Source organism: Pogonomyrmex barbatus, unplaced genomic scaffold, assembly GCF_055798465.1.
Source record: "Pogonomyrmex barbatus isolate J1 unplaced genomic scaffold, ASM5579846v1 scaffold17, whole genome shotgun sequence".
NCBI lineage: Eukaryota > Metazoa > Arthropoda > Insecta > Hymenoptera > Formicidae > Pogonomyrmex > Pogonomyrmex barbatus.
Window position 1 is genome coordinate 6,177,511 of NW_028297113.1, and position 14,759 is coordinate 6,192,269.

Consider the following 14,759-nt stretch of genomic DNA (forward strand, 5'->3'; position numbering starts at 1 on the left):
CGATTTTAACGACTATTTTTTTTCCCTCCACTTGAAACGAATTAGTTCATCTTGAATCGTGAATCGATATTATTAAATCTTCTAATCTTTAGGGATGAAATCTGAAAATCCGTAGAACAAATATTATAATAAAGTGGTTAATTGCCGTTTCATAATTAGCGTGGACGATTTTAAAGTATGATTAATTAAGCGCTACCCTCTCGTTCCCGTATTTTATAGATGAAATCGTTGGATTAAATACGATACTGAAAGTTCGCGTCGGTAGGCAAGAGCTGAGCCGGCAATCGATAGTCTCGTTTTTTTATTCGACCAGCCAGCGCTTTATGTTGTCTTACGTTTTGCTCATGAAACTTTGATGATAGTGCTTGAAAAGTAAGAAGATGGCTCTTCTTTAAAGATTGACCTCGCGTATTCGATAAAATCCTCTCGGAAAGACACAGCAGTTTGCTTAACTTTGTTTACGCAACGTTGTATATCGGGGGAATTTAAACAAGCAAATATATATATATATATATATACATATATTTTTTTTGGCGGATATATCTTTTTAGGGATTTCTTCGGGCACATTCAAAGTCTCGTAAAATTTACAGAGATTACGCTAAATTTTCCAGCGCGCAGTTCCGGATGTAACGTGTAACGTTCCATTTACACAACTGTTCCATAATAAAGCAGCACCAACACGTTAATGTTTCCTATCTCACGAAGGTTTCCAGCATTATAAATTGCGAGCTAAAAGCCGTTACTGTAAAAGCCACCAGTCTGAGGACAATTTATTTTTTTTTTCTCAAGAGAGAGAGAGAGAGAGAGAGAGAGAAAGAGACCTAAAGATCAACGGCACTTTCTAGCTCCCTGCGACTAATTCGATAAACGGATCGGCCAAGTCGCGATCATTAGTGTCCACGAGAGAAAGAGAGCGTCTCTTTCCGAACACCGGAAGCAGCCCTCTGGTCACGTTCGAGACAAGCTTCGGGATATTTCACGTTCCCAATTGAATCAAGGAATCGCCGGCGGTAATTTACAACTTTGGCGGTTATTTTTTTCCCTTTTTTCCTATTTCCTTTTTCTCTTTCTTTTCCTTTACACCGACGGACTAATCAGCCGATACAGTCGATCGCTTCTGCGTCGCTTCATCTCGCGATGAGACTGTCTCGATATTCCAATGGTTGTCGGACGGTTCGTTCATTAATAACAGCGATCCCCGTGTTCGCCCGTCGAACGTCTTCGTCCCCCTCTCGCAGACTTTCAATTTTCTCGGCCATTCGCTTTCCCTCCCCCTCCTCCTTACGCGTGACTCTCCAGGCGGACCCGGCGGACGACTCGCGAATAGCCATCGCGGTTCAATGAACCCGCTGATGAGAGAGAACCTCAACCCTTTGTTTCATCGGACCTTTTTGTACGGACGCACGATAAAACTCGGAATTATCAAACGCGGCTCCGACTTCTCGCGCGCGGCTGAGGTCGTTGAGATGTAATAAGGATCATCGAGTTACGTCGGTCTCTCGCGCGATCAAAGGGAAACTTTCATTTTCAGAATATCAGTCCGCAGACTATATGTATACGTTAGGTCGGGTCAAAGGTACTAATTATCTCTTAAAAAAAACAAAAAAAAAAACACGGATCAACGGATTTTTATTATTGAATTAAAAATTCCATATTCGCGCGACTACGTTATCATCATTATGATTTCTCCGATTATAACGAGTAGAACGTTTGAAATATAATGCTTTGTAATATTAATAATATATTGTGGCTAGTCTTTATAAATTCCTGACAACAAGAGAAAGGGAGAATTCGCGACGTGGATAACTATAATTATATAATTTGTCTGGGAAGTGATATTGTTACATAATATCAAACCAGTTTTAGAGATTCGAGACAAAGTTTGAGGTGTGTTCGTGCTATTGCCGGTAATTTACCGGTTATATATTTCTTATTTTTATCGGAGCAGACTTATATCTCTTATCAAATTGATGGTTCTTTCATTCTTTTCTTTCTCTCGCCGATTGCCCGACTGTTTTATTATCCGAGGAATATAACAAAATACGTATCGCGCGCAGGTATATATACCATATATAAAATATAAGATAAAATCTACCCTCTTGCACTTATCCGTCAAAATGGCGCTTGGGGGTGTGCTTGATACAGTTATCACCGAGTGTCAGACTCACTTTGTCGATAACAGAATCGTAATAAATATGTACACGTTTCTTTTTTGTCGACTTTTGTCGACTCATCCTCCAACTTTTTCTACAAGTCGCCCTTTTGTCGAGTCTCGTCTCACATTGTAAGAGATCTAGCTACAAGGCGTACATACATTTTTCATTTTATTACTATCTTTCGCATTATTATCGCTACGTATTTTTTCAAGGAGGAACTCCCGCAGAAATGTCACTTCGGTTCTTTAATTTGGCAAACCCGACTAACGAAGTTTCTCACGGGGGGAGACTAAATCAATTTTCCCGGATTAATCTTGCAGGCGCGGGCACATATTTATAATAGATGCCGCATCCCGTGCGTATAACAATTACGAGGGGAAACTTGCGGGGGGGGGGGTGGGAACGTTTAATATTACATCCGAAATTGGCGAAGAGGGCAAGGATAGGACCTTCCCTTCTCGCGGCGGTTATTAAATTCGTGAAAACCCGTTCCTGGTTTATTTACGGGGGCGAACGGAGCCCCCACAGGTAAATTTGAAATTCGCGATATTCGGTGCTGCCTTATTCTCACCGAGAGTAATCAATTGCCACAACTTTAAATCTTTTATACGCGAATTTTCCCGTCCGTTATTAGGATTATCCCGCGCGTAAATAAATGCTACTCGGTCTTGCGAAAGACCACGCGGCGAAATTGCTTTGTTTACCTTCAATATTTAATTATTGGCATCGTCGAGAAATCCGTGCGCATCCGTTCGCAAATTAAAACCGAATTTACAAGAGCCGGCAAATAAATGCGTTCCCGTTGCGCGTAATTAGTACCTCGATTTTATCAATCATATACGCGTATATGCGCGATATGCGTATGAATAAATTACCATAAAATTAATGAAACGCAATGATTTTTGCATGGGACGTACACCGGCGCACAATACAATCCGTAGTCGATTATCCCTTTCAATTTTATCGGTCATTTTTGACGGCTGATTGGGCGCAATAAATTATTTAGATTTTCTGCCACGCTTTCTCACTTGCAATTGGCTTTTATATTTTATAATCTTCTATAACAATTTATACAGATTATACACGTTATTTTAAAAGAAAAGTAAAATTTTATTCAACGTGAAAGATATTATCCGCTTTCGCAAGGAAAATAAGGATATCCTACGTAAGAAACTGTTATCACTAATCGTTCATTTTTCCACGGCGACTTTGTTAACAATCGCCCTGTTATCCAATGATATATTCCCCGCTATTAAACGGTCTACGTCAACTCGCAGATACGCGACGGTTTCGATGCGAGTACAAGTGGCCGTGTTTTCTTTAAAAGTATAAAATCAAACAGAACGAGCCGCCCCGCCGGGGAGTCGAGCTATGGAATAGCGCCGTGACTTCCGCAGTGGAATATTTTTAACTATTTAAAACTATTAAAACTATTAAAGCGCGCAAACGGGAAGCGGTGCCATGGGTGCGCGTGCGAGCCCTTCGAAAAGAGAGAAATCGTCGTTATCGCTTTTTTTCCACACACGTTCTCCGGATCTCCCGTCAGCCAGCCGGTTACTAGGTCACATCCAGCCCCGGCTATCGCCGGGCGTTATCCTGGCGTCGCAGCAGGGGCGGCGGCGATCGTTCTCTCGATCCTTCTCCGCCTCCTCGTGCCGCCCCCCTCTCTCGGCCCCCCCGTCTCGCCGCTGTTTGTATTTGCATTCGCATGTGATCCGACCGTGATCATTTGCATTTCCGCCGACGCGTCCGAGCGTCCGTAATGGAAATACATCGTGTCCCTCCTCTCCCTCCCCCCCCCCCCCTCCGTTGCCTTTTTCGTGCCTCTCGCGGACCTCGCGGCGAGACGACGATTTACGCGAGCGACGGACGCTCCGTCCGTTTTCCGCGCGCGCGCTGCTCGTACGAGTATAATCGCGTTCGATCGCGTGCGAGCCGCTCGCTAACGAGTGTATCTCGCGTGTCTGCACGCGCGCGGCTTTGCGCGCACGTAAATTGCTCGCGCGCCGCGTTTCCGCGATCCCGCGATCCCGCGAGCGAGCGGCTCTTTGATGACTTTTACAGATAATCGCGCCTCGCGTAATTAAAAAAACTTGAGTACATACTGGAGATGTTGTGCACTTTTAATCGGATGGCTTTTAATCCTGGGCTGGACGAAGCCCTCTGATGGGAAATTCGCTCGGCCGATTAAAGATCGTTTGCCGGTGGAAATTTAATCGGCCACGTACCGCCGTGATTTTAATAACTCGGTAATGTAAAATAAAATGTGGAGTCAAATAAACGAATAATTTTCTCTTGATTTTTGATGGAAAAATTAATTCGAGTTTAAACTTTATTATTCCAAGATATTTCAAAATTAATTATTAAAATGTCGTAATTGCGAAAAACAGCGCGTGCAAACAAATATATATTTATATGAACATGTGTATTTTTTTGGGTGCAATGTTACGTGTATTTTACGGTAAAATTTGTCTTTCCTTCCCCCTTGAGCATTGCAACCGTTGATTAATTGGCATTTAATATTTCATCCTTGATCGATTGCTTGCACGGCAAAAGGTCTTGATTAATCAGACCGACGCGATGCGGCGAAGGCGACCGTGCCGTGGAATTAAAACGGAAAGCAAACAGGAGTTAGTGCACCTTGGGAAAAAAACCAAATGATTATGCGCATCGGGCGCAATTACATGGCGGTGTAACGTACGCATTCGACCGAGCGGTACATTACGTACGCTCACGCGACTCGATGTGGCGCGACGCGACGCGACTCGACGCGACGCGACGCGACGCGACGCGACGCGATGCGATGGGACGCGACGCGACGTCGCGCCGTGTACGGACATCTTGCTGCATCTTGCCGCACGCATACATACGATGCACACCGAATGCGGTACACACCGCACATAACGGACATTGCTCGCGGACTCTCGTACATTTCGCGAGGCGCATCGTACGTGTCCATATACGTCGCTAACCTAATCCGACGCAGGATCTTCTGCGACCGATTAACGATTAATCAATGAAATAAAATTATTTTTTATCAAACAACTCGTCGGTTAAAATAGCTCGAATATTTTTAGTATTTAATTTCCCAATTTTTTAAATTTCTTAAAAATGATACCTTTATTAATTGTTACATGAAAAAAAAAAAATGTTTAGCCCTATATAAAATTTTGTATAAAAAAAAAATTATCGTACATTTTGTCCTTTTTTTTTTTTTTTTTTTTTTTATAATGAATCACTCTCTTTTCGTTTGCAATTTTCTGCTCTGTATTGTCGCATATTTAAAATACTTTATATTTTATTTAAGCGAAGACAATGGAAATTTTTTTCATTCGCGTCGTCGCTATTTCCACTTCCACCATTCAGGTAGGAAGTTTGGATTGACGGAGGTTGAAATTTGCCCAAAATCGATTTACGAAATTCAGAAACCCCATAACCGCCAGACAATTCGCTCAATATGCGCGAAATAGCCGCGCAGCCGGGAAATATCGGCTTTATATATGTCAGTATGCAGCTAAACTAGACGAAGCACCGGAACGATGTAGCAAGCAACACGGAGCAATGGTTGCCATTAACGTATTCCAGTACACCAGTGTGTCTCGGTGGCGTACTTTCCGCTCATTCATGCCCCCGTTCATTACTCCCACGGGAGACGGAGCGTTCCCTTAATTTCGCGTCTGCGTATAGAAGCTCGCCTCGATGTGCCTCTCCCCCCCCCCCTCACGTCTCTCCGTCTCTCATCCCGTCTGGTTTCCCATCGGTTCTCTTTGCTTTACCATACCGACATGTATACCTCTGTATCCTGTGGCCTCCGATGTATCCCCACCGCTCTTTATCTTGCCGTTGTGTGTTTATCCCATCTTTGTGGGGGGTCCTCTTCCATCGTTATTCGCCTTCTCCTGGAGCCACGCGTCGTTTCGTTACTCGCTTCATCCCCTGGCCCTGGCCATGGCACGAACTCTCCCCTTTTCCCTTCTCGCCACTCTTCGTTTTCATTCCTTTGTTCCATGGAGCGCTCTCTTTCCCTTCTATTCCATGGAATGGACTTCTCTTCAAGTGGCGAATTCTCTCTCTCTCTCTCTCTCTCTCTCTCTCTCTCTCTCTCTCTCTCTCTCTCTCTGTCTCTCTCTCCAATCTCGTGTTATTACCACCCTTCGTTATCGCTGTTTCGACCTTCCTCACTTTCGCGCCGCCTCTTTAACCTTTTACACTTCATTTCTCCAAAAGCTCGTCCTACTCCGCCCACGTGTGACGATTTTCACCATCCTTTGTATCAGTCGTCACCGCACGGCTTTGTCATTTTATCTTGTTTTTCACCTCGATATTTTATGTGAACGAGCCGCTTGAGATGAGCCGGGCGCGATAATCCGGATGATTGATACGCATATAAGATACGCTTCGTTTGAACTTGTAATGAATCGCACGATGTGGTCTTACGTGTTTAGAATATTATCTGTTCCTTCATTAAAGTGCTCGTCTTCCGTACTACTTTCCGTACAATTGCAGACAATATCGCTGGAAAATAATTTTATTTTATGTGTCCATGAGCTAATATAAATTTAATATATGTATTGTAGCATACGTTTAAATTATTATATCTTTCCTCTTTCTCTGCTTTCTTTCTCTATATTTTTTTATTCGTTGGATTTATAATGTTATGTTCGTTTTTTCTCGATATATATTTACTTTAGTCTTGTTTTGCTTTGGACTTGTACTGCAGGATCTTATCTGAGATTTTTCGTATTCTCTCCCTCTCTCGTATCTTCTTTTCTAACTTATCGATCTATTACCATTCTCCGTCTCTCCTTCCTGCCATTTCTCGTAAGGCGGGTTTCCCTTTTATTCGCAGAAGTTAGGCGCCAGTACTTACGGACCGTTAAGCTGCAGACAGCATAAATAAATACGCGAATTCGGTTAGTCGGAAATTACGGCGAACGCTGGAGAAAGGAAGGAGACGCGGAAAAATTCCGGAAAAGGGTGAGCGTTGGGCAAACGAATTCTCGAGGGAGCGCGTGGTTTGTACAAAAAAAAAAAAAATCGTGCAATTGGCGCGGTTAAAATAGCACGAAAAGTAATTAATATAAACTATAAAGCAACATATCTAAAACACTAGAAATAAATGTTTATGTTATTAGTATTAGTTTCATTTGTTTTTTTTTAGAATTAACATCGGAGAGAAAGCTAATTTTCTCGTTGATAAAATCGATTTTAATATTTTTAAGATGACAAATTAAATTTTGATTGAAGCATGGGAAAATTCTGAAATGTCATTGAACAATCGTCTGCGTACACAGAAAAGAAAGTTACTCTTAAATCAAGATAATAAATATTCTCGTATACAAGCAAGAATATTACAATCGCCTTACAAATTTTAATTTTGATTTGATTGAATTTGTATCGATGCGGATGTATTACTTTTGCTCAACTCAAGACTAAAAGTCGTCTATATAAAGATTCTTTCTTATAGAATACCTATATTGTATCAACATAAATTCAATCAAAAATCAAGACTAAAATTTTCCTAAGAAGATTATTATATTCTTATGCTTATATATAAAAATATATAATCTGGATTTAAGACTAATTTTTTTTCTACATAATTATCGCGTGATTAAAGCCTTCAATCGCGACGAGATTAACAAGTCGCAGCTTGGAAAGTTGCGTTATGGTGCAATGGGCGGAGTGCATTTCTCATATTTACGCGGGGTAGCCGCAATATTAGATGACGGTGTAAATAAAATGATAAGCGTACGTCTCTGCGAGATCGATGGTACTAGACAGGCGGGCCAGTTTCAATGAGAACATCCGATTGGATTTCAGTTCTCACTTATGCGATGTGAAATTGGTACTCGATCGGTCGATCGTTTCATCTGCAATTTTACCGGAACAGAAACCGAGCGAGCGTTGTGTGCCGTTGCATTCCGCATCGGTCAGATTCTATAAATGCGCCACTCTCTCGATTCTCCCTTTGTGATTTCCCTTGGCGAAGCAATTCTCTCGAACGCGTTGTGCAAGCGTAAATCGGCCTTTAGGGTGCGATGCCGGTGGCACTGCCGGAATTCCGTGAATGATTCTTAAAAGCTTAGCTTCGCTGATCGGAAGATCAAGATTTTACCTTCACGAGAGTGTGATAACAACTTTTTTTGTTAGATCCGAAGGAAAAAAAATAAATGATTATTTATATTCGCTAAATTTATTAGAAAAATGTAATTTAATATAAAAAAAAAATAACGAAGTATTTCATTGGCTATTAAAATATATGTCACAGTCGCTCATTGCAATTTTATAATGTACAATAATTTTTTATAGTTACAATAATGTACAATAATTTTGTAGTTATATGTCATTAATGAAAAATTGAAAAGAAAGAAATAAAACTGTTTTAATATCTTATTAATCGCATCTTTGAGGTCTGCTAATATCGATGGCTATTGATAACTATGATGGCATTCCCTTTTATTCAACTCTGTCTTTTGTCTTAACGTATAAAATATGAGAGCCGTGAGGTTTTTCGTGAGATATGCAACGCACACGCAGAACAGAACAATTTTTCTATCGTGAACGGTGGCTGCAAGAGCACTCTTGCAGTTTCATCAGAACTTCCGTACGTGTCTCGAGTTCCCGACTCTCTTGTCGCCGTTCCCTTTTTCCGATTCGGTCAGTTCTACCGTGCCATAAACGTGACTAACGATCAAGAAAAAGGGCACGGCGTCGAGAAGCACACGAGAGCGAGATCTTGATATTATTGCGACATCGTCCATTATGCGTGCATGAATGTTACAAATGATACGAGGCGTCCTCGAGGTATTATAACCTTTAACAATATATTATGAATAAATTCAATAAGTGATATAAGAGAGAAGTAATAATTCAGCGTTTCAATATTGATTTAAAAAAAAAAAAAAAATGTGATTTTGAAAATGGAAAAATGAATAAAAATTACTATATTATTTCTTTTTTTAATTTTTATTGGAAATGCGAATTTATTCATTGTCGAATCTATTTTTATATTTAAATAAAACATTAAAGCAGGTGTAAAGACATATAATGATATTGAAAATAGTACGATTTTGATATCTGTTATGTAATATAAACATAATTTTTTATTTTAACAAAAGGGACTTTTTTGTTTATACTTTTGTCACACTTTTTTGTTAATTTCATTGAATTTAACGATATAAAAAAATTGTTAGAGTTATATTAGGGCTTAAAAAAAGCATACACATATTATAATTGATTTCTTAGTTTTTGAAATCATTTGTAGTAAAAACAAAATTTGATATATTTAATTATCATATTTGTTTTCGACATTTTTTTTGGAAGGAATCTTTTATCGATGGATTTGTAAGATTGCGACGATACTTGCTCTCGTTCATGACGCAGCTGCGCGAACGGATGTGACATCATCGTGGAGGAAATAAACCAGAGTGAACGTTAAGGGCTGGCGCGGGTAGAACGGCAAGAAGAAGATGGCCCAAGAATAAGTCTTGACACTGTCGCAGAAAATGCAAGGCTAGATTATAGTTGGCGACGGACAGACGGATCTATCATGAATGGATGGATGGATGGATGGATGGATGGATGGATGGATAGATAGCTGGCTGGTTGGATGGATGAGTACACCGTGGGAGGCTCTCATAAAATATGCAGACTGCAATCACGTCTCTTGAATGGAAGAGAGCGCAGGCGAGGCTGAAAAAAAGTAAAAAGGGCGAAGGGGGCGACGGGGGTGCATAGCCGGTCGGGGGTGGGACGATGGCGTCGTTGGCAGCAGAGAAGCGGGAGGGCGAAAAGGGGACCGAGAGGACGCGCCCCTACACACGTTTTCGAAGTGCAAGACTCGCAATACTGCTGAAGTTGCGGGTCCACATTCGCTGTGCTTGCGTTCGCAAAAAATGTTCATAACTAGCCGATCCTGCTGTCGCATTGTGTGTCGACAGCGGCCGCATCCGTGAATTTTTATGTAGGTACGTCTACGTATGTGCACGTACCTACATTCGAGGTATACCCCCGCTTGTATACGCTTGTATACATTTGGCCGAAGTCGCTTGACATCCGCGGGCACTTTACTGGTTTAAAAGTTGCGACATATCGATGGATTTCAATAAGAGAGGGAAGCATGCAGGAAAGTTTCGCCGAACGTTAAAAGTGGAGGAAAATAGCTGTTGATATTCTCTTTTTATCGACCGCATGATAGACGATTTCATCGAATGACACAGGGTGCTGGCTGTGATTTTTTTTTTATGCCGTAACTTTACAGTATCGTATTTTTGGAATGATTCTAACTTAAAATTGCTGTATAACTATAGCAGAAAAATCGAAAACACGACACATAAAAATTATTTAACGACCTGGCTTCAAAATGCGAATAATAATGCGTCTGTGCTGGCGTTGTATTTCGTACAGCTACGTATTACTTATGGCTGCATTATCCAGGAGGCGTAGCGTAGCGAAAATTTTTAGATATTGAGATGTGAGAGTTCAAAGGGTCGATCAACTCGATAATTCCCGTGCTTTGAATTTGAAAGAATCCATTTAAATTGTAAATATCTGACCCAGATTCCGAGCGTGTGTGAAATCCTTTATAGAAACCCCCTTCGGTCCCTTCAATCACCCAGATTAAAATTCATCGATGGCCGTATACGCAAAATGCCGCCGCCGTAAAAGATTCAATCTTGAGGATTAATTAGCGCGAAGGTTGGCATAATCAAATTTATCATTAACGCACACAACAGGTTTTCACGAGGTTGTTTGCGCGAGCCATTTTATACTTGTTACGCCAGCGAATATTCATGGTCACATTATTACATCTGACTTTCCTTCGAATGGTGCAACGAGCGTGCAATATCGCCATCGCCAGGTTTTTGTAAAATATAAAAAAAGGTACGTCAATTACGCACGTGACATCGAGTATAAAATTGCTAAAGTTAAAATTGCATGTCGCACGTTTCGCCGTATCATTGCATTTCGCCGTGTTTCTTGAATTTTGCATCACGCATGCACGTGCATACCGGTGGGACTTTCACTTCACGAATCTAACAACTATTCGCGTGCGATGCGTTTAATATCGAAAAACTAGTCTCTCTTAAAAGGGACACGGGCAGGGATGGCTCCGCAGGATCCGGAGGTCGAAAGGGATTCAACCGAAGGGAAGAGGATAGGCCGAGCCGGAGTGGCACCCACTTCTCGCTGAGATATGCATGAGCTGGCTGAAGTTACGCTACAACTACGCTGCTTACATAATATAAACTCCCGAGGGGTCATCCTCGGTTGAGGCACCCAGAGCTACCCAGAGTAGGTGCCGCCTGATATGGGGTGGCCTGAAGTTGCCATGGGAGGCCATTTAATTTTTCATACGCGATATTTTATTTTGAGAATTCTCTTCGTAATGCAGCCTGGTACTTGTGGTTATTACATTTGACCGATCATGACCGATCATCACCGACCATCTTTTTTTCTCGCAAAATGCAAAATCGAAGGAATACTCAGACTAAGCAACATTAATAAAGATCTTAAAACGCAAACTTTATAAATACATCACAGTCTAAGGATCTTGAATTATTTAGATCCCAGAATTTGGAATCCCGTACATAATTCCCCGTTCGTTCAACTCGTTATAAATTTATTTCTAGCAACTTATTTCCAGCATGTTAGAATTATTCCGAATAAATCTCCGTTTTTATTCTTTTACATCAAATAGGATATAAGAATAAGAAAATTGCTGGAAGAAAACGAAGATTTTTTTTTTTTTTTTTTTATTTCACGCTCGGTTCTTCTATTCTCCTTCTTATCGTTTCGTGGATTGAAACATAAAATCGGCAAAATGCATCGATTAAAAGGACACTTATGGCGATAAAGCACCACGTCCGCGAGCTGAACTATCGACAGCGAAGTTACGACCGGTCGTCGGTGATGAGGCTCTCGAGGGGTAAGTTGATCACTGAATGATGGGCGGGCAACTTTTTGGCTTTTCTCCGACGGTATACCGTGGATTTCCGACGGTTCGTTAAGTTCATATGTACACACCGTAAACACACCGCCACCCGACTTATATGCTCCGTCGGAGTGCTTCCTTCCTAGATCGCCGCTTTTTATCCGCCTCTCGCTATCCTGCAACTTGCGGCAAATATTTATCATCGCGTCGGGAAGTTGTTGCACCCGCGGTTCCCGAGATTCCGACGTCTCGCGAGACGCGAGAAATCCCCCCCCCTCCCCCTCTCCCTCCCTCCCTCCCTCCCTCCCTCTCTCCCTCCGATCAATATCGAGTGTTAATCCTCAATTATGATATAATACGCGATATTATTATTATCGTGACACAGCATCGGCTCTACTAACGCTGTTATACCTCGCGTTGCGTAATGATGCTAATGCATCTTTGGAACTCTGTACTTTTGATCGTTGATAAATTTATAACGCGTAGAATAATAACATTGCTCGCTGGAATTGCGCGGGATGACCGGGGAAAACGTAATTGGGGCGGAAAGCCCGAGGTTTTGTTAACTGCGTTTTACATAGGATTAAATTTTATATTAAAATAAGGAGGGAAATAAGGGGGGGGGGGGGGAGCGAGATCGATATGTAAAAATAATATGTCTACGGCCCGCTAGCTCCGAGGTAATTTTTATTTTTGAAATGAGAAAAAAGAATAACGAAAGAACCTTAATCTGCTTCGTTATTTTTCCAATATCCTTGAGATTTTCTATCTCGTGTGTAACGTAACGAGACGGCGGGGAGATACCGGGAAATTATATAACGTGATATATACGATTCGTAATCTCGTAACTGTAAATTACAATTATTACCGCTACCGGTCGGGCACAAATTATGGAGATATTATTTACGTATTGCGTTTATTACTCGCGCTGCTACTATTCGCGCATTCCGGTTGTTCGGAATTGCAGCGTACGAACATTAACGAAAGCGATTCATGCATTTAGGGCGGCACTCTACGACAAACTACGACAGCTCGTTATCGCGAGATTTTCACAATATCGTATTATCGTAGGATAATTTTCCGAAACGATGTTTCATCAAAGTCAAGCGTATGCGTAAAATTCAATTACTATTCTAACTATTTTATGTTCGTAGAAAAATCGACAATCAGCAGCTTCGTATCGTAACGATACGCGTGATCGCGGGGCAAATCTCCGCGATGGCGGATCTAAAATTTAGCCGCCCGATTTATATTTTACCGTTTTTCGCGCCGCGAGCCGTCACACGGAAAGGAGGAAATAACACCGCATTTTCTGCTTCCAGGTCGGGCGGTTGATGCCTGATGGCGCGGGCTGGAACGCAACGCTGGAGAAATCCTGCTCCAGAGTAAGTAGACTCTTGATACACTGGTGAGAATAAGCATGCGGCACGCTATATTATGCATAGCCGACAGCGCGCGGTTCTCCGGTAACGGTTCTCGAAGGAAGATTCGAGACGAGCGGGGAAAAGGCGCCCAGGAAAAAGAAGGAACGAGAGAGAAACGAGCGAGAAAGGAAGAAGACGCGAAATGCACGTTACGTGCGGAACGTTGTCGTTTATCTCGAGATCAGTCTCGCGGCACTCTCTCCCGGCGGCTGCTTCATTCTCATTTCGCGTCTTCGCGACGCGGATCCTTTGTGTGTGTCGGGATTTTGCGCGAGAAATGCCTCGCCGGCAAGAACATGCCGTATTTCTCCAAACTGCTGACAAACAAATGACACTTCGCGAGCGGCGCGCGTTCGATTTTTGCGCGACACGATCCGGAAACTTTGCCAGGCGCCACTTCTCGCTGAGAGAGAGAGAGAGAGAGAGAGAGAGAGAGAGAGAGAGAGAGGGGGGGGGGTTCGACGGGAGAATGGGGAGAGCGGGGATAGAACTTCTCGGGGTTCACCAATGGATTTGAATAAAGCTGAGAGGCGAGTACTTCGACCTCAAGTTTCTCGAAGGCTGCTTTGCCCCTTGAAACCGATGTCCGTGAGCCCTTTTCTCGTCTCTTAGCGACCCTTTTTTTTTTTTCCTCCGTGGAGATGAAAGCCACCGCAAATCTTGCAAAGGGACTTGGCGAGCACAATGGAACACAACTTTTCGACCGACCCTTAAATTAAAGATTTATTAACGCGAGAAAATTGAATGATTCCAAGAGGAACGCGTCTTCAGCCTTCATGTTTCGCCTGGAGTTGCGCCTGAGCGTTCCGCGTAGAAACGTTCGCTTAAAGGCTGCTCTAAGCCTCGCATTAATTGCTCCCGGTATGAGAGAGAGAGAGAGAGAGAGAGAGCTAATGGCCATGTGCCATTAGTTACATAACGAATTGAGATGTTCCAGCTAAGCGCGACACACATTGAGGGATTACCTAACGTACCGAGATATGGCTGCCATGTCGCGTAATCAGCTGCGAGTTAAAGTTTAATGGACGAGATGCGTCTGTGGATATCCGTCGTGTGTGCGCGGTAATTCTCCTTCGTCTCGTTAAAACGAAGGCAGGCCGAATGTAGACAGAAGAATAATTTTGCTTCGCTCGTTACGCGAAATGACGGCGGGGTCGTGGGATATTCCGCGGTCGGCGGATTCGGTGTGTAACCAAAGGCTCTTTGCGACCGAAGGTTTCCTCGAAGGATCGGAAGATTGTCT

The 14,759-nt window shown here is 42.4% G+C and overlaps 1 protein-coding gene across 1 annotated transcript in view; it reads left to right on the forward strand.

Annotated features, from left to right (window-relative positions):
• LOC105432163 (uncharacterized) overlaps positions 1–14,759 on the forward strand; it is a 138,310-nt gene that overhangs the window by 25,923 nt on the left and 97,628 nt on the right. Inside the window, exon 3 of the mRNA XM_089074443.1 lies at positions 13,415–13,477. Within this exon, the coding sequence (XP_088930569.1) occupies positions 13,434–13,477 (44 nt within the window). The 5' untranslated portion in view covers positions 13,415–13,433. The remainder of the gene's footprint in view (positions 1–13,414; positions 13,478–14,759) is intronic.